This window comes from Dermacentor albipictus, chromosome 5 (assembly GCF_038994185.2).
Source record: "Dermacentor albipictus isolate Rhodes 1998 colony chromosome 5, USDA_Dalb.pri_finalv2, whole genome shotgun sequence".
In the NCBI taxonomy this organism is placed as follows: Eukaryota; Metazoa; Arthropoda; class Arachnida; order Ixodida; family Ixodidae; genus Dermacentor; species Dermacentor albipictus.
The window spans coordinates 4,342,420-4,362,823 of NC_091825.1; the positions used below are offsets into that span (position 1 = coordinate 4,342,420).

Here is a 20,404-nt window from a genome sequence, read left to right on the forward strand (position 1 = left end):
ATTTTGAATAGTCTGGAAAAACTCAGGGAATTTGTGCTTCTATCAGGGAAAATTAGCTGTAATTTTTTTTAGAGGGTCAAAAGTCGCGGTAATGCTGGCTCGAGAAACAGACAGGACTCGTAACGAATCGTCGTCGGCTGGAGGAGTTGCCAGTGTACAGTCAACGACCGACTTTCCGGATTCCCGATAACTCGGACGGCTTCGCGCGGCACCACCGCGTACCCCAAAGAGTCCATGTATCATAACGTCTGAAATTTCAGACGCAAGAACTCTTCGCCGTCCAATTTTCTAAACGTTTTGCGTGATCGCAGGTCCGAGACGGCATTAATGAAAACCACCACCGCTGCTATTTTGATTACCTCGCCGCCTTGAACAGGTGCTCTCGCACGCAGATCCGCTGGCAGCCGTAGCCACCACTGCGGCAACGCTAGGCCTAGCTGCTTCGACGTTCGCTGTTAAGCTTCTTGTCGTTCGGTGCCGTGTTTTTTCATTTCCCCGCTGACAGCAATAATTTTGTCTTCGAAGCTCGGAAAGCACGGCGCATTGCATAATGCTCTTTCCCGAAAGTCTGCTTCGCCTCATTACAGTCGTGTAACGCGGTGAAGCGTAACAAGCGTAGGAAGGGGCAATTGTCGCGGGACACCGTATGTATTCCTTAATTTTACACGTGTGCACCCGCCCTCACCTGTCACAGTAGGAGCACCGATATGCCTAATAAGTGCACTGACAGGCATTCAGAGCTTTTTCAGACGTACATGTGTCGATTTTAGCCCTTAAGGGCAGTAAAAGACATGAATTTATTTTTTCGGACTGCCTGATTTTTCGGAAGTCTTCGCGGCCCCTAGGAGGTCCGAAAAATTGGACGTTGACTGTAGATTGACCAAGAGTATTCTTCAAATGCTCCGTGGGGCGAACGCGCGCCGAAAGGAGGACAAGAACAGAAAGGATCGACGCACTGAGGAATGAACGGGGAATTAAGTATGTGACCACTTCTTTAAAGGAGCCTGCGCTCAAAAAACAAATTGTTGGCTGATGCTGGGATGCAGGTGTCCCCCATCCAAACCAAAATAAACTCTTTAAAGCAGTGAAACACAACACTGAGGCGTCTTGCGCGAGCTGAGAGTATGTCAGGACAGTTGCATGACACTGAGCATGCCATCAGTTGATAGAAATAGCTCATATTCGAAAATATTTGCTTCTGTATGCATCTCCTTTTTATTTGTACTGGAGAATGTCCAACTCGATTTGAAAATTTTTTCAAAGACATTTTATTTGCTGTGCATTTTAATAACCCCTCCCTTATATTCTTTTTTTGAATAACATAAACACTACTCCTTAGTATTCAAATTGGATTAAGTCGGTTTTCTTTAAAAATGTTTCATATGCTTACTATAGAGTGACAGCATAGGGCGATATGGTTTCAGCGCGACTTGACATAAAACATAATTCTGCATCACTCAGGGAATTTTGCAAAAGCACTCAGGGAAAACCTGGAAAACTCAGGGAATTTGGAAATGTCAACTTGGTAGACACCCTGGTGCCCCGCGTTGCCACTGGGTACGCTCGGAAAGTCATCGATCACACTCACATGGCGCGTCAAATCGCCCGATCTTGCTTATTAGCCTCGGAGCGTCTGCAGAAAGAGCGTTACAACCAGTGACATCGCGATGTTCAGTTCGTCCCAGGTGCTTGGGTGCTGCTTTGGTCACCATGTCATCGGGTCGGCCTATGCCGAACCTATGCCGGAACTGGTCGTGACACACGGTGGTATACTTAATTTACTTGACAATATAAATGCTTCTTCTGCAAGTGATCCTGATGGTATACCTTCTTATGTGTTAAAGGCTTGTTCTGACATAATCACCCACTATCTGGGTATTTTGTATGAGAAATCGTTAAGTACGTCTTGTTTACCTAAGGAGTGGAAAGTTGCAAACGTGGTACCAATCCCTAAAAATGGCCCAAAATATATTGTCACCAACTACAGGCCAATTTCTCTAATGAGTGTGTGTAGTAAAACATTGGAGCACATAGTATACAGTGCCATAATAAAACATCTAGAAAACAATAATTTTTTTAGCGAATATCAGCATGGTTTTAGGTCTGGTCATTCTTGTTCGACACAGCTCCTAGAATTCAGCCACGATCTTTTTCATTCATTGATCTCGGTGTACAGACTGACTGTATATTTCTAGATTTCAAAAAGGCATTTCGTTCTGTTCCCCATGTTTAGCTGTTACATAAGCTATCATCCCTCAGTATCTCTCCTTCATTGCTTGATTGGATTGCCGTATAATGCGGAATATAGGTTGAGGCAGAATATAGGTTGACCCCCTTACATTGAAGCAAAAAAGTCAACATAAAAATTATAAGGCACAAAACTTTGTTTTATGTAGTGGTGCCGCCAGACTCGTCGCCTGCTCATTCGTTTGAGATGTCTGAACTCTCGTCCGAAGACGACTGCTTTTCACTGGCTGCGTCCCACAACATGTCATCCTCGGTGCCGTCCAAGGAGTTGCTAATGCAACACTTCTTGAATGACCCCACCACCATATCATCGGGAAGCGAGCGCCAAGCCTGCGACACCCATGTGGCCACAGTGGCGAGAGGCGGCCTGCGCAGCCGGCCGGTTGAGGTCGTCGGCTTGTCGTCGGTCGTCCACTGATTATATTGTTCACGGACACGGTCTTTAAAGGGCTTGTTGAATACTATGTCCAGTGGCTGAAGTGTTGAAGTCATGCCTCCCAGAATGACGGCGAGTTCCATGCTCCCATCGCGGAGTGCCTGCTTCACACCTGCGGTCAAGTGCCCGCGAAAGGCATCCAAGACAAGCATGCTTGGACACCGCAGGAGTGCGCCGGGTCGCTGATTCCAGATGGTCTTAATCCAATTGAGCATGAGGGCCTCGTCCATATAGCCCTTTTCATTCACGTGAACGACAACATCTCGCGGGAAACCCTCTTTCGGCAGCGTCTTCCTCTTGAAGATTATTTATGGGGGCAGCTTTCTGCCATCTGCAGTACACATGAGCATCACCGTGAAGCGCGAATGCTCGTTCCCCGTAGAAAGAAGCTTGACTTGTGCGCCGCGTTCGCACACTGTGGTGGGCAACGGCATGTCAAACCACACCGGCATTTTATCCGCGTTGCCGATCTGTCCCAACATGTAGCCATGCTGCTGCTGGAGACGGATAACATAGTGCTGGAATTCGACCAGCTTGTCCTCATATGCTTCTGGCAGATTGATGTGCGCAGTCAAAGTGCGAATCCATTGCGTTTCATGAAGCGACGAACCCAATAAATGGAGCCCTTGAATTGTTCCTTGGGCAGTCCAGATTCTCGGGCGATCTCAATAGCTTTGATGCGGATGAGGCCCGCTATCACTGGTAAAGATCTGGCATGATGCTCGCGGACGAAATCCGCCACCTTGTCTTCGAGCTCCAGGTGCACCGTGCGGCGCCCACGAAAGGACGTCGTCTGCGCGTTGCGGGCAGACAGCTTGACTTTCTGCATTCGCCAGTACAGGACGCTTTTTTCCGAGATGCCAAATTGCCGCTGGGCAGACATGTTCCCATGCATTTCAGCATATTCGATTACTTTCTTTTTAAACGCTGCGGTGAACTGACGTCAAGTACTCGTACTTATTTTGTGAGTTGTCGGGAAATTAGCAACGCCAGGAACGATCGCTGCACAAAAAGGGAAGATGGCGTTGGTCAACTGCGTAGGCCGCGGTAACGTTGGGCCACAGAACACTTATACAAACTGTTGGGCTGCGTCAGTCACCAAGGAGGCGATAACGATGCAAATGCCGAAAGGTCTGCGCTCCTACATGTTGCCAGACGACTATTCATGTTGTGCCAAGGGCCGGCATATAAGTCGAGGGGTGACCTTTTAGTAATATTTTTTGAAAAAAAACCTCGACCGATATTCCACACTATACTGTAAGTGTTGTCTACAAGAGTGCATGCAACGTGTTGTAATTAATGGCTCACAATCTGATTACAGTGGAATCTCGTTAAACCGTAGTTGGCCGGAGCTCAGAAAAAGTATGTACTAAACGGTCGTATTATTTAACCGAATTAGCATGAGATCGCCCATTTACCTGTCCAAAACGGAACTCGGAGAGAGTGCGATGAAAGGGAAAAAAAACATGCAGTATTTATTCACTTCGCACGCCAAAAGTGTTATCTTCGTATGATGCCGCGGCGCCTAGCACGACGACAGCGGCTTCAAACTTACTGAAGCTGCGTGCCAGCTTTTCAGCCAGCCCCCTCTCCTCAGCAAACACTCGCATGGCAAATTCCTCGCGTTAAGTATTCTCCGTGCAAGCGCGCAGTAGTGCTGCAGAAGTCCCAGGGCGCCTTTATCATTGCCGGGTGCCAGAGTCCGGAATACTTTTCGTTTGGAATAGTTACGTTGTCGCGCCCCTGTTCGCGTCGCGACGATTGCATTCATGATGCTGACATAACGAGCAGCGTCAGTCACTGTCGGGCCTGAATCGTCCATGCTGTTGCTTTTCGTGTCGTCCTCATCACTGTCGCTAGTCGACAATTCGGCAACAACAGAGGCAACGATGACGAAAAGTCAAACCTCGTAGCCGACATCTCTTCGTCGTCGTCACAGCAGTGCTGCCGAGCAACTCCTTAGCATTCCAAATGCCACACACCGTAGTCAACAGCAGATCCCTGTCGCGTGCCAGTGCTGACTTCCTTGTGTGACGTTCGATAGCACGCACAATGTCTAATTTTTCTTCTATGCTGAGCACCCGGTGTCTGTTTTATCCGAGCTTCAGCATGACGCGAGTCCTCGGAAGCACAACACCACAATGCTCTCTGGCACGGCATGGCATGGTGTCGAAATGATGTTGATGTGGTTTTGCGCGTAAATGCACAGGATGCTTGGAGGCCGTTCCGATCTCTGAGGCTTGTTGTTCTGCTGGGCCGCCCAATGGAGACGACGCACCGCCGTGTTTGCGCGACGAAAAGGGGGAACGCTAGGTTTTAACCGATGCGTATGCAATAAGCTGATACGGTTTATGCGGATACAAAACACATTATGTTCAATGGCCGCTGAGTCGGGGATTTGACTTTACTACTTTTAAAACGAAACTACTGTTTAAGCGGGTACGGTTTAATGAGGTTTTACTGTATATTGCTGTTACTTCGGCAGTTCCCCAGTGATCTGTTTTGAGGCCATTGCTGTTTCTGGTATACATCAATGATATTGCTCAGGTTGTGTCATGCAAAGTGCATCTCTATGCGGATGATTGTGTTATCACTGCACTAGGTCTTCCACTGGCCACGAGTACTTGCAATGCAATTTAGACTGTGTAACACGCTGGTGTGCTAGGTGGCAAATGTCTTTGAACCCCAGTAAGTGTCAGTATGTCTCCTTTACACGTAAACAAGATCCATATTTGTTTCATTTACATTAGACAATGTCCAGCTATCGCGAGTAACTGAGTGTAAATATCTTGGTGTTTATTTTTCACTGAATTTAACTTGGATTAAGTACGTTGAATATGTTACAGCGAAAGCCTGTAAAATGCTAAATTTTGTTAAACACAACTTCCGATTAGTCTCCCAAAATAAAGAACTACTTTACTTTTCGAACGCAAGACCCATATTAGGGGACGCCTGTAGGCCTGGGACCCGCAAACCAAAACTCTAATATGCTTAAGCATGTGCAAAACCGCGCAGCTCGTTTTGTCTGTAGTAATTATGACTTTACTTCTAGTATTACTTCACTTAAGTATAGCATGGGGTGGGAATTATTAAGCGCACGCAGACAAAACATGAGATTAGAAATGCTTCTTAAAATTTATTTCAGTTTTGTTAAAATAGATAAAGAAACTTACCTTTTACCTCCTCATTTCTTATCTCACAGAAGTGACCACTTTTTAAAAATAAGAGAAATTATTTGTAGAATGAACGTGTTCAAGCACTAGTTTTTTCCACACACAATATCACAGTGGAATCGGCTACCGCATGAAATTGCTGATTGTCACACTGAAGCATTGTTCAGAACATTATTGTTGAATTTATAGCAGTGTGAACCTTTATATTGCTGTGTTATTGTTGTTTGATCAGTTCTCTCTTTTGTCGAGCTTATGTAATATGGTGTATTCCCCCTTGCAATGATGCCTTCGGGCGCTGCAGGTACTTGAAATAAATAATTTAATTAATTAATTAATTAATTAATTAATTAATTAATTAATTAATTAATTAATACAGCCATGGCATGCTGTAGCACAAAGTGTTGTTGCAAGACAATGATCGATTTAGGTCATTCAATAAATATTCCATGCCTTTCTTTTACTTGAACTTTGTGCAAGTTTGTCTGCCTATGGAAAGGCTACTTTATTATAATATTTTATACTCATTTACAAGGTGTGACAGAAGTAATGAGACTTATTTTTTTTCCAAAGTTTGTTTTATTGTTATACATCAATGCTATCCCCATGAAAGTAGTTCCCTTGGGCTGCTATACCTCGGAAGAGGCGTTGTTTTCACTCGTCGTAATAGTACTGGAACGGTTCAACTAGAATTGCCTTCGGCTCCTTCGTTACGCTCCCTTAGATGTTTTCAACACTAGACAGCATTTTAGCAGGGGGGTCCCAAAAAATCAGCTTTCCGAAAAGTATAGCGTTGTTGGGGCACCCGTAGGAGTGTCGAGGGTTTCTAGAATAGAGCTTTGCCCCGGCAGGTAGCACCTGGCAAACACCACTGCGGCATCAAAGAAGAACCTGGTGTAAATAATAATATAAAATACTGATTCACTGATATGTTAGAAGTGTACCCTATTTATACGCCGACGCTTGTAACACAGCTAAGATATTCGCCCACCTTTAGCGGAAGCCTGCCGTATTAGGATAATGCCCGCCATGTGTTTCTATGTCACTGGCAGCTACGCATGCCCATCTCTGTTTCTGTCCCCTCAAAGTGGACATGGTTACGTTATTGTCGCAAGCTTGCCGATATTAATGATATTCATTACTTATACGGAAGAAACTGTTTCGATGCACATAATGTACTCACAAGAACAAAAATTGCATTCGGTGCAATCGGCTTGCTCCGCCAGCCGCCATTTTTGTTTTGGTGTCCTGCACTGTTAAAGCGGCATCTGCCTGCTTGTTGACCTGCTGTCATCCCACAGCAAACTCGGGATAAAAAAAATTCTTTCAGCGGGAAATTTAACGTCCGTAGTGATTGCACCCCTGAATTTGCGTCAATTTTTTTGACAGAAAAGTGCAATCATTTTGCGAGTAAATAAGGTAGCAAAAATTAAGCTTTCATCGAACAAAAGTAGCAGTGACTCCCGATATATAGAACGTCAAGTGGTGAAAAAGTGCCTCCAGAAGCAAACTTCTGGAGGCACCTGGTGGCACGGCTCCATCCAACTGCTCTCCTGACCGTGACCGCACTGCCTCAGGCTAGCTATCGGCACCCCCCTGTAAAGAATGATCCTGGGCCACCGGCAGCGCTTGCTCAGACAGCAAATCAGAGGCTCTTGTGCCCTCATCGGGCAAGATGGCGTAAGAAGGCGCAAGTGCGAGTATTCTCGCTCCTTTTCTGGTTCATTGTGTGTGTGCCTTGTGGGCCTTCTCCTGCAGTGTCGCCGTGATGAAGCGGCAGAATTCGCCTTTCGTCGTGAAGCTCAAAGTCATAAATCGGGTCGAATGCGGTGAGAAGTCGGATGTCCCGGCAGTGTGCAAGCTTCCACGGAGCACATGACGAGAGCACCAGCAGTTTGATGGTGCTATCTCAAGTCCTTTTTTGTTGACACTTGTAGAGGTGGCAAAGCCAGCTGCTGAAGACTCTCGCTACATGGGCCCTTTATTTATGCTTTGTCACGCTGTGGCGGCACTGTGCAGGTTGTGCACCACCAACATAACAGACCAGTTGTGGGTGGCCATGCAATAAACAAAAAATACCTACAGAAGTTTGGAGAATTGTTTACTAAAGCGTAAGCATTGTTTGGCTTGGCTGTGACTTGGTTTTTGCTTAGTGTTGCTTGTACTTGCCTTTCCTAGTGAAGTAACTGAACGTAGCCGGCGGGCAGTGGCAGATCAATGAACGCTTTATTGCTTGATGTTGCTAGTTCTATAATGAAACAGAAAAGGGTCACATGACTGGACATGATAGCAAGAGTGCGACACATGTATTCTGTCTTGCTCATGCTATACATCAGCACGCGGGCTTGATAACTTTACATCACGCGTGCTTGATAACGCTACATCCCTTCCCCCTAAGCTAGAGTAAGTGAGCAGATCTGGGGGCTTCCGTAGGCGAGTCGAACGACGTGGTGGCTGTTGGCCTTTGGCTTGAGAGCCGACAACCCGTGCGTCCGAACCTTCATGAGCTGCGGCCTGCTCGGCGCTACACTGAGCTTCGTCGCCGGTCTGGACTTCGCTTGGCTTGCTAGGTGACGACCCTGTGCTGAGCTGTGGCCGGAGTTGGTCTACGAGGCGCCGCTGCGGTCCCTCCGGTGTTTCCAATGTAACCATGCATGCTCCCGTCGTGGACATTACTGTCGCCGGCATCCACTTCCGAGCAGACTGAAACTGGCATGACCATACTTGTCTGCGAGGTTGATACCGTGTTGGTGCTGTTGCTGCTCCTAGAACAGGTTCGCCGGAACAATCATTTTCTGTCACCTTTTTGTCTGTCAGTGAAGCTGTCAGCCTGGTTCGGGGACGGAAGCCCAACAGCAGTTCGGCGGGCGATTTTCCTCCTTCCAATGTTGTCATTCTATAACGAAATAAAAACTTGATTAGTCGCTCCTGCAATGTACCTGCCGGATTCTTTCGAAGCCCTTCCTTTACTGTCCGTACAGCCCATTCCGCACACCCATTTGACTGAGGATGGTATGGGGCTGTTCTGATGTGTTTCACTTGGCTTTCCTTCAAGTAACTGGACAGAGTGGCACTTGAAAACTGTGGTCCGTTATCAGATACTAAGCAGTAGGGCAGGCCAAAACGTGCGAAAATACCTTGAAGTACTTGAATTGTCGTCTCCGCTGTGGCGGTCTTCAAAGGTATGGCCTCAATCCACTTCGTCTCAGCATCCACCAATACAAAAACTTGGAAGCCACTGATGGGGCCCGCGAAGTCCATATACAACCTGTACCATGGTTTCAGTTGTCAGTAAGCGCTCGTCCGTGTCTCTTCTTCCTGTGTCATCTGTTTGGCGCTATAGTACTTCAGTAATGCACCAACTAGCCCAACAAAAAGTTTTGCTGGAGTACCATGGTTTGTTGCTCGCCGGCCATGGAGATGGAACTTCAGCCGCCGGCATGGGCCAACAGTGTATACACTAAGGGCAGCTTTTAACCAACACTTCGATGTCCCTATCTAGACCAGGATACCAAAAAAGTGCTCGCGCTGTGCGTTTCATGGCACTGATACCAGGGTGACTTTCGTGCAGTTCCTTTAGTGTGCATCGTCGCGCCGCCTCTGGCAGCACTACTTGATGGCCCCAGTAAAGCAGATCGTGACAGGCTGTGAGCTCGTTATGGCGAGAAAAGTACGGCATCAGGTGTTGCTGTGCCACCGATAACTGCCGCGGCCAGCCATGTGTGAGCCACCCCCCGATCTGATGCAGTATTGTCCGATCGGCTCAGTTCCGCTAAGTGCTGAGCAGAAAGGGTCGTGGAATTTAGGCTCCACATATAAAGCACGTATTCCATGGGTTCTTGCCCTCCTCGGTCACCTAAGCACGGCAGTGGAAGTCGACTTAGAGCGTCTGCGTTAGCATTTAGCTGTCCTTGGCAGTACTCGAGGTCATAATGGTAAGCCGACAGTAGCAATGCCCATCGTTGAATTCTCGCTGCTGCCATGTGCGGTATCAGCCACTCCGGGTGAAGCAGTCCTGTCAGTGGTTTGTGATCCGTCACCAGAGTGAAATGCTTTGCCAACAAGTAATCTCTAAACTTAGTAACGCCGAACACCAAGGCCAATGCTTCTGTCTCCAATTGCGAAAGATTCCGCTCAGCAGGTTTCAGTGCCCTCGAACGGTACGATATGGGATGGTCTGTGTTCCCAATTTGGTGTGACTGCCCCACGCCAACTCCAATTGGCGAGGCATCGCATGCAAGCTGCAACGGCTTTTCGGGGTCGTAGTGCACGAGTAGTTCCGCTGCCACCATAGCGCACTTGGCTGCCTGGAAGGCTTTCTCGTGTTCGGCTTTCCATTGCCATCGAACTCCTTTAGCCAGCAGCCTATAGAGTGGGACTAAGGTGGTTGCAAGGTTAGGCAAAAACTTGGCGTAATAAGTGAGCAATCCCAAAGAAAGATTTTAGCTGGCTCACCGTTTCCGGTCTTGGTGCGTCAGTGATCACTTCCATATTCTCGGGAGGGTGCAGGCCAGTTGCGTAGATCTTGTGGCCCAAAAACGAAGCTTGCTTCTCGCGGAACCTGCATTTGTCACGGTTCAACTTGAGTCCATTGTCGCGCAGCCGCTCGAGGACTTGCCGGAGAGTTGAGTTGTTGTTCTGCTTTTCGGCTATAATGATGTCATCCAAGTACACCTTGACGCGCGGGAGGCCTTGCAGAACTGACTCGAGGCGGTGCTGGAACAAAGCCGGAGCCGATGCAATTCCGAACGTGAGGCGGTGTTATGCAAACAACCCTTTGTGTGTGTTCAACATGGCCATTTCTCGTGCCTCGTCGTCCAGTGGAAGTTGATTATACGCATGCCGCAAATTTAAAGTGGTGAACAACTCCCCCCTGTACAAAGATGCGAAGATGTCCTCGATTTTCGGTAACGGGTACTGTTCCAGATACGTCGCCTGATTAACTGTTAGCTTGAAGTCGCCGCACAGTCTAATATCACCGTTTCGCTTCACTACGGGCATGACGGGCGTAGCCCACTCGGAAACTCTCACTGGTGAAAGCACTCCCTCCTGTTCTTTGGCGGTCAATTTCGGCAGACACCTTTCCCCGAAGCGCGTACGGCACTGGTCGAGCCTTGAGAAAGCGTGGTACAGCGGCCTCCTTTTTGTGTAGTCTCACGGGCGGCCCCTTGCAACACCCCAACTTCTCGAAAATATCTGGAAATTTAGCCAAAAGTTTCGCTGTCGCTGCGTTGCAGTGAACCTCATTTACGCTCTGTGGCGTGCCTTCTTCCAGTAGCGCTATGCCAGCACTCCGAAAGGCTTGGATGGTGTTCCGGCCGTACAACAGAGGCCCGTCGCAATCCACTACCACCAGCGAGCTGTCTACTTGCGTATTATCGCATTCGACTTTCATGGCCACTCGGCCAAGGACCGGTAGAGGCCCCAGGAAGCATGTCAGCCACAGTGAAGTTTTCTCCAGTGTCGGCCACCATTCGCGATGGCTTTCGAATACCGTCCTTGGAATTACGCTGATAGTGGATCCTGTATCCACCAACATGCGCACTTTTCGGCCTTCCCAGATGAAATCCCTTTCGAATGGCAGTGCGGACTCGTTACTACTGTAGCTGTGAGCCACCAAAGCGTAGAGCATTTCTTCTCCGCTTTCGTCACTGCCGTCTAGCTCTTTCACAGCGTACGGTTAGCGCGACCACTAGAGCACATCCTTGCCAGGTGTCCCTTCCTGCTGCACTTGTAGCACGTCGCTTTCTTGTGTCTGCACACTTCCGAAACATGATTCGAGCTGCATCTCGGGCATTGCGTAGCCTCGGTCATGGATCCATGCCCACGTCCGGACTTCTGCAGATTTATCCTGTGATTCTGTATGAAGTTCGCAGCACCATTGTCGTTGATCCTCCTCTCTTGCATAGCCCGGACATTTGTTTCTGCGGTTTCCGCTGCTAGAGTGAAAGCTTCGGCCTCCTCCAAGGTCAACTTCTTCTGAGACGCGTCGTCGAGCTTGTTCATCACGGATTCCGCAAACAATCCGATCCTTCAACATGCGATCCAAAAGCTTATCGAAACTGCTATCTTTTGCAAGACGTCTCAGGTCAGTTATGTAGTCCCATACCTGTTCGCCTTCCGCTCAGTTCCGCATGAAAAAAGCATAGCTTGCTGCTATCTCGTTGACTTGGGGATCGAAGTGGTTGTCCAGGTGCTGTACGATGGCCTCGTAGCTCAGGTGGTTCACCGATTCTGACTGGCACTGGCCTTGAAGTACGCGAACTGCGTTGTCACTTAGTGCTGACACAAGAAGCTCACGCTGTTTCCCTGGATCTGTGATGCTGTGGCCCTCAAAAAAGGCTTCCAAACGGACCCGGCAAGTGTTCCAGCTACTGGTGGTGTCGTCGAACTCAGGTGGCCTGGCTGTCATCGTGCAGCTGGTCCTGTCCCGACCTCGTCGCCACTGAAGTAACTGAACGTAGCCGGCGGGTAGTGGCAGACCAAAGAACGCTTTATTGCTTGGTGTTTCTAGTTTTATAACGAAACAGAAAAGGGTCACATGACTAGACATGATAGCAAGAGTGCAACGCGTGTAATCTGTCTTGCTCATGCTATACATCAGCACGTGGGCTTGATAACGTTACATCATGTGTGCTTGATAACACTACACCTAGCTTATGCATGTCTACCCATGGCCTTTCCAGTGACAAAGAATGCTTAGGCTTTAGCAGACAATTGTCAGATTTTCTCGCCGCGTCTGACCCCTTCAATGCAATTGTACCAACTCAGCCGGAACACCAGGCATGAAAAATCGAAACTGAGCAAAACCTCTTGGCCATTGACCAATCAGCGAACCGGCGCTATCATTGTTCGTGAGAGAGTTAGGTTATTTGCACATGCCATGAAAGCTGACTGCATTTGCAATATGTCATTTAGGTTTTCTTGTGGTTTCTTGACGTGCCAGTTTTAGATTGTTTTCATGCCTTCATGTACGTGTATGTTCATGGTTGATATCGCTGTGCACGTGGTTGTTTGGGTGTACAAGTACAACCGATCCTGGAAATAAATTTTCGTTGTTTAAAGTTAGTGCTTGTCTTCGTCTTCGTTCCTTTTTTTCTCCGCATTTTGCTGCCCTATCCAGTTACTCTGGTGACTTGTACTCTCTACGCCACTCATCATTTCTTCAAATTCACCTTGTTGTACGCTTTGTATGTAGTGGCCCGAAGGTATGGGAATTGTTCGACCAGCAAAAAAATAAAAATAAAGTGGCATCGTCGCTTAATTTGTCCATCGTAGTGGTGTACGTGCAGTACGCCTTTGCAACCACAACAACGAAGCAATTGCATTACATTTGCCGCTCTCTGGAGCAGCAACTACTTGGTCGAGGTTCCCAGACATGAGCATGAAATTCTGCCGCCTCCCCCGTGAAGTGGGGATCATTTGTTCCGTCTAGACAATCTCCCTGGGGATACGTGGCAGCAGCACTCCCATCTCGTGAAACCATTACGTAATTTTCACATGATGGGCACTCCCCATGCTGACAGCTGGGATTTCTTCCCTGTGTGAACACCCTTTAACCACACAATATGTTTCATAAAGAACGCACTGCTCTGGTATTTTGTAAACTTGAGAACATAACCTGTCTGCTGTTCTTACATTGCTTGTATTTAAAACGTAATTTTCCTTTATATGTTAGGTCAGTTAGCAAAATAGGTACAGTATCTTGTTGCTTCTTTGTGTATCATGTATTGTGTACTTAGGAATGTATAACATTAGACTCTATGTATTATGATATTTATGTTCTTTTAGAATATTCTTTATTACTTTCTTACTACGCTGCATTTCTTTGCGTATTTGCTGTTGTGGATTCTTTCTTTTGCCCGAGAATTCGTGCTGTTATGTATATGGGTTTCTGAACCTAGTCGAGTTGCAAAGGCAGCTTGTAGTCCAGATACCTTGCTCTCAAAGGAAAATAACATTGAATTGAATTGAATTGAATTATAAATATAGTTGTTCGTCGGGTCATGTCACATTGTTGTGTGGTCCCGAGACAGTCGAATAAACGGGGTTCCACTCTACTTACCTGCCTTACCTTGGGCATCTGCAAGGCTGCTGTGTGGCTCAACTGCGGGTGTTCTATGGTACATTCCTAACAATTTCAAGAATTCGAAGCAGTGCCGTCTTTTACAGCTTGTCTCGCAATAAAGTAACTTGTCATATGTCACTGAAATATGTAATTGAAATAAAGTGCACATGTGAGTGAAAAAAGTAATCGATCAATTACAAAACCACCAACAAATGTACTTGGGATTCTTAAACAGTGCAACAAGACGGGACGCCAGACAAAGAAAAACTACAACTTGGGTTGGTCGCGTTTATTTGCAACGTCAGGGGCACCACTCGATTTGGCACATGCGTTCCTGACCGTTCTCTGAATCGCACTGTTCCAGCGAAGCGGCAGTCAGTCGCTAGCACTTTCGCAGCAGCCCTAACAGTCTGAGCTGCAACCCCGAACCCATAGTTTGCAGTGAGTTGCGACCACGGGGGGGTTCAGGCCAGGGGTACAGAGCTAGTCTTTAACTTAAGGCGTTTATTCACCTTGGTTATAGGTGGCAGCAACAACAGACACAAACAAAACCACAACGACAGAGTATTTTGCACGACTGAGGTGAAAACTGTGAAATGGGGGAAACATACAAGAGACTGATAATGGCTTGCCTCACCTAATGTGAATCCGCACTTGGACCCTTGGTTGGTCAGTTGCTCACAAAGGCCGGGCGCTGCAGGGGGACAGTGTGCGGCATTCTATGCAGCTCAGTTGAGTTGTGGCCAGTCGCAAGCTCGTCAGCTGATAGCATTGGGAGAACTCCATTCTCCTGAGTGGTGGAAAGGGAGTCTCCCCAGTTCTAAGAAAGGGGAGAGGAGGGAACAGGGCACCTCGGCTCCTACGTTGCAGCTGGGCACTAAAGGCAGGGGGAACGGTGAAAGGTGTCTTCTCCCCGACACCCTCCGTGAGCGACCTCCTAACCATTGCGTGACGTAACCACATGTAACCACACGTAACCACACGTGACGTAACCGCACGTAGCCGCTCTTGAGGTATCAGAGCGCACAACAAAGTGATTGCATCACCTCATGCGTAGCCCCTATTCTTAGTGATTTCTTCTTAGCAAACCTTTATCACACCATCTAAGAATGCCTTGATTCTTCCGCTATGTCAATGATTTTCTAGTCCTGTTGGAAACTGATGCCTCGTATTTTCATGCCTTGTTGGGGTGTGCTCTGCATGAGACTAAGGCTGAAGGCAAGCTCCAGATCTAGCCACACACAGTTGTTCCGTAGTACTCCCCAACCTGCAGCGTGTGTAACCGCAGCTACATTACATTGGGTTCGGGTGAATAAGACAACCAGAAGTCTGAACTCTAACAATATGCATTGCTGCGAGCAATAAGTAACACTTGCGGAGGAAAAGTCCGCTCTGTAATAGGTAATAAACAGGCTTGTATCATCGCACGTGATATTCGGGCAATGAGGTCACTTATGGGTTACGGCAGGTATCCCTGAAGTCTTCAATCAGGTTCCAAATTGGGGCCACTAGAGAGAGAGCGCCTCCTCCAGTGATGCTGTTTTATAACTTTTTACCTTTGCGAGAGGAATGTCCTCTTCGGCCCTCGGATACCTTTCCTTTTCCTGCGAGTCTACCATAAAATTCTGAGCAAGCGCCCACAACAAGCGAATGAGACATCATAAGCATGCAGGAGGAAATGGGTGCGTGTGCTTCTCACAGCCACCGTGACTCAAACATTGGGCATTCCCTACAACTGTCTTCGCCACCTGTTCTGACATCTGAAGTCTCGGAGGGTGGATGTACTAGACTCTTAGATTTAATCCAAACATTGTGTCGTGGCAACGTTTGTTGGGCGTTCCAACCACGTGCTTGGCAAGCCTTTGCTAGTATACGAGTCTGTGCACTCAAACATTGTAAAATTGGCAATGGCGCGGGCTTTTTACACACATGCGCTGCACGAATGAGAAAGGAAATGAAGGGGCTCGATTTTTATTATCACAACCGTATAAAGCCAATTGGCAATGAAGCCAAGAAAAACATAGGGGTAATTAGCTGTGGTCGAAATGGTAATGTAGAAAATAATTATGAAAAGGGAGATAAGAGTGGACAAAAAGATCACTTGTCACTGGTGGACACCGAAACCGTCACCTTCGCATTATGCGTGCGATGCGTGACCAATTCTGCTACAACGATATCCATCAATTCATCTGCTAACTTGGGTATTTATGTGTACTAGTAGATCTGGCCCTGAGAGTGTTAGCCCAGCAGCCACTTGAGAGCCATGGTGGGTGTATGTTTTTTGCCCGATTGCATCACGTAACATCTGAACTTGAGAGAGCATGCTCGTAGCTAACAAACCCTTCCATGCCACCCAATGGCATCAAGGCTGCCAGATTTGAGGTTTTTTTCTGTTTTGATGGGAACTTAGGGCTCCTTTCCCAAGCGTATCGTTCCTAAAGAAGGCTGACCACCAGACCAGGTACGCATGTGCCTTTTGAAACAGTGGATGCCCAGTTGCACTGGGAATCAAACCCACGATCTACCGCAGTCGTGGCGGGGGCTTTAAAAGTTGACATTACAAAGCTGTAGAGCACCTTCTTAAAGGCACTCTCATAACCTTCGCAAGACGCGAAGGCTGCGGGCTTGGTTCTCACTGACAACACTAACACTATCATTTACCTTTGCTTTATTATTTTGTACATTTCGATTTCAACCATAGCTAATTACTCTTATGCTTTCCTTGGCTTCATTGCCTGTTGGCTTTATATGGTCATGATTAACACATGATCTGCATAAGTCTTGCTACTGTAAAGTTCAGCACAGGTTTGAAGAGAAGGGAACGCAGTCGAGAATGGCGGAAGACTAGGTGGAGCGATGAAATTGGAAAACTCACGGGCGCTAGTTGGAATTGGTTGGCGCAGGACAGGAGTAATTGGAAATGGCAAGGAGAGGCCTTCGCCCTGCAGTGGACATAAAATAGGATAATTATAATGATGATGATTATGACAGGGTTGAAAGGCAAACTGAATGCCTCAGGTGATGGTTAGGCTTGATTGGTAAAGCCCCTCCCAGCCAATGGGGATGGCTGGGGGCAAGAAGTTGCAGAAAGTTTGATGCTCAAAAACGCCTTCATTGGAGATTGGGTGAATTGGACGCAAGAGCAACACTCACCAGGTTAGATTGTGCTTTTAGCCTAACTTCAGCCTAACTAATTAACTAATCTCTAATTACTAACCTAACGATACAATAACTCCCATATAACCGAATATAATAACTTACCTATTTCTAATTAGCTAACCAGCCAAATAGGAAATTACTAAACTTATTCTCAAACTGATCATTCAACTAATAATTGAATAACCACATTAACTAACTAATCTTACTAATTAAACAAAATGTGTAACATAACAGCTAACTGAAACAACTAATTAACTAAGCTCAGTAATAATGTAACAAACTACAGTAACAAAGCTAGTTACTTAACTAAGAAATTAATAATTAAACTAGATAAGGTAACTGACAGAACTAAACAAACTAATTACCTCCCTAGCAACCCAGGATGGTTAATTAACTAAAATAATACTAATGAACTAATCAAACGAACAATGCTAACCAACCATAACTAAGTTATCTAATTAACTTATTCTCTAACTAAACTAATAACCTACCTAACTATAATAACTAAGCAAATATAATTACTTTACTAACTAATCAACTTACTAGACAAAGTGCAAATAGAGAAAGCCAACCGAAACATTTTCTCGAAAAAAAGGTGCACTTTAGATTTTTGTAAATGTGGCAAGTGGCGAAGGATAGTGGGATCGAAGCTGCATTTCAGTAGCTTGACAAGCCCTAACGCAAAGGCAGCAGAACGTAACGATATACCGACGTTCACATAGCATAAAACATTTTCCACAAAGTGTAGTTCACATAGTACATATGCAATATGCACAAGCTAAGATTTCAAAATACAAGAAGAAGTAAACGAGCACTCCATAGGCAAAAAATATATACATACAACTTTCAGCATAGCATTTGCAGTATGCTTCTTTTTGACGAACCACGTAGATTTTCATCTGTTAGTTTAAACCATTTTAGTGGTATGTTTGGAAGAGAATAACGCAGCAGCTGAAAACTGTAATTTGTGCGCTGCCACAGAATATGCCAGTGATCAATGTGTCTTGTTAGACAGGAGCTGGGATTACGTTGCAAATTAGTTGAACCGTATAAGTGTGTGATGTTATAGAACATTTCTGATTCAAAGGCTGTTAGCAGCTGATGCTCATAAATATTAGTAATTTTTAAAATTTGTGTGTTTTGTACGGCAAGCCTGTGACAGTGTGCAAACTTTTTTTTGTGATATTACTAAGTTGGTGTACGATCTCTCAGTACCAGTAGCCCAAACCAAGTAACAGTAGTGTAAATGAGAGGAAAAAAGAGCGTGATGAAAGCTTTTGTGGGACCAGCAGGGACACTTGCTTAGGCTTGCCCACGACATTGCAAAGCTTATTCCTTATGCATGGCGTTCCCATCGCATGCGTTCGTGAAAGAGAACACCCAGAGTCTTTACAGTGGGAAGTAAGAAGAGACCTATGCACCATGCCAATTGTTAAGTGCCAAAGCTGCCCTTGGAGTTGGGCTCAGACATAGCTCTGTACAAACGGTCATTGTGTATCAGAGGGGCGGGCAAGGCCCACAATGCGTAGCCTGCAATGCAACGAAGGAGTTTCATACAGGGTATGCGGCACAAAGGCGGGTGTGGTGAGGGGCACGCAGGCAGATGCAACGGCTCACTTTTTTTTTTTTTTTTTTTTAGAGAGATAACTCTACTACTCGAGGTACGAACCCAGGGTCAAGCTGAGACTTAACCGGCCACTACCGGTGGCTGCTGGGTATGCCGCATGGGTGCCCATGTCTTGAAGGCAGTCTTGAGTGGGCACAAAGTGCCTCATCTTCGAAGCAATGTGCGATGTCTGCAAAGTGTGGAATCGAGACGCAGCCAATTCGCTCGCTGCTGCTGCCACACTGAGCAGTGTCTGTACCCTTTCCCAAAGTAAGCAAAACCGTGCTATCGCTTGGTTTAGCTGCATTCAACCATGGCATTTTTTTTCTCTAGATTTCGTGTTACTTTTCGTATTGGTGCACACACCCAATAGCCTAATCTAATTCTTATAGCCCATACTGTGGCATGGGAACATGGTAGTGCCTGGTTTATTCTGCGATATAAGACGCACAAAAGTTTGTGGTGTGGCAGCTTCTCACTCTTGCATCTGAGTATTGTTAAAAGTGGTAATGGTATCAGTGGCTTTCACTGCACTTCTTTCTGTGTAATTAAAATGTTTGAATGTTTGTCCCCTCTACCTTTTTTTTGTGCAACCTGGTTATAACAATTATTGGTTAAACAATGAGATTTAGTTGAATATTTCTTATAAGGGAGTTCGACTGTGTCCCTACAAAGCCAAGGAAAGTAAGGGGAAGTTTGGTACTGGGACACGATAGTGTGCCACCCACACCTTCCCCCATTACAAATGCTTGTACCACTTGAGCTATGGCTGTTCCCACATTCTTGGGTATTTATTTTTTGTTACCTACAGCTAGCCATGTATATGTAAGTAGGATGAGTGCACAGCTATGACATATGGTTACGCAGTATGGACGTAAGAATCTAGTAATCTCAGCATGAAATGTTGTGAGCTTCTTCTTAGAGTCCCAAGAAAAAGGGCATCGAGTGTGTTAACACTTAGGAGCACACATACCTAAGCATGGACATGGGAACAGCATAGCTTAAGTAGTAGAGCAACACACGCATAATGCAGAGGATTCAGCAATTTCTTTTTTCACCTACTTTTATTTCTCTAGCTCATAACTGTTGCACTTGAAATAAAAACAACAAATAATTTCCTCTATACTTTCCTTGGCTTCATTAAGTGTTGGCTTCACATGTTTGTGACTAGCGAAAATCGGGCCCCTCATTTCCCCTTCTTCTTGTTGTTTGAGTCATATTGTGAGGCTTGTAGCTAGACATATTGCAAGCTAACATATACCGAATGGCTGAATTCAACTGCTGTGTGCAAGTTGCATATGCCTTCTTGTGAACAACCTTGCAGCCAGCTCAACAACAAACCATCACTCGGAAAGGCCGCAAAGGCCCGTAGGGGTTCCCGTGGCCGCAGCGCTAAGCTCCCCTGCTGCCAAACCTGGTCCCCCACCCTCGTCCCCGCCTTCCGAGTGGAGCATTGAGGACGTTATCCGGTACATATCCAGCCTGGATGCAGCTCTGGCAACACACTCGGACCTCTTTCGGAGACACGTGAGTCCCTCATAGCCACGCACACTGTAGAATTGTGTCCAATTTATAGACATCTCCCCTAATCATTTGGTTGTTCAAAAATGCAATTAACTGCTCAGCATGACAGGAGTCTTGTAGCTGCAGCTAAGTAAGCTTCACATTGTCCTCGCGTGTCATTAGGGCTCATTTTTCTTTACACATGCATTTAAATT

General features: G+C 46.4%; 1 protein-coding gene across 18 annotated transcripts in view; it reads left to right on the top strand.

Annotated features, from left to right (window-relative positions):
• Scm (Polycomb protein Scm) overlaps positions 1–20,404 on the top strand; it is a 426,899-nt gene that overhangs the window by 337,404 nt on the left and 69,091 nt on the right. For 17 of the 18 annotated variants that reach the window (XM_070538219.1, XM_070538231.1, XM_070538222.1 and 14 more), the window contains one exon: positions 20,011–20,213. The exons of the other annotated variant lie outside the window; for it this stretch is intronic. In XM_070538219.1, coding sequence (XP_070394320.1) covers positions 20,011–20,213 — 203 coding nt within the window. The remainder of the gene's footprint in view (positions 1–20,010; positions 20,214–20,404) is intronic. 18 annotated transcript variants of the gene reach the window in all.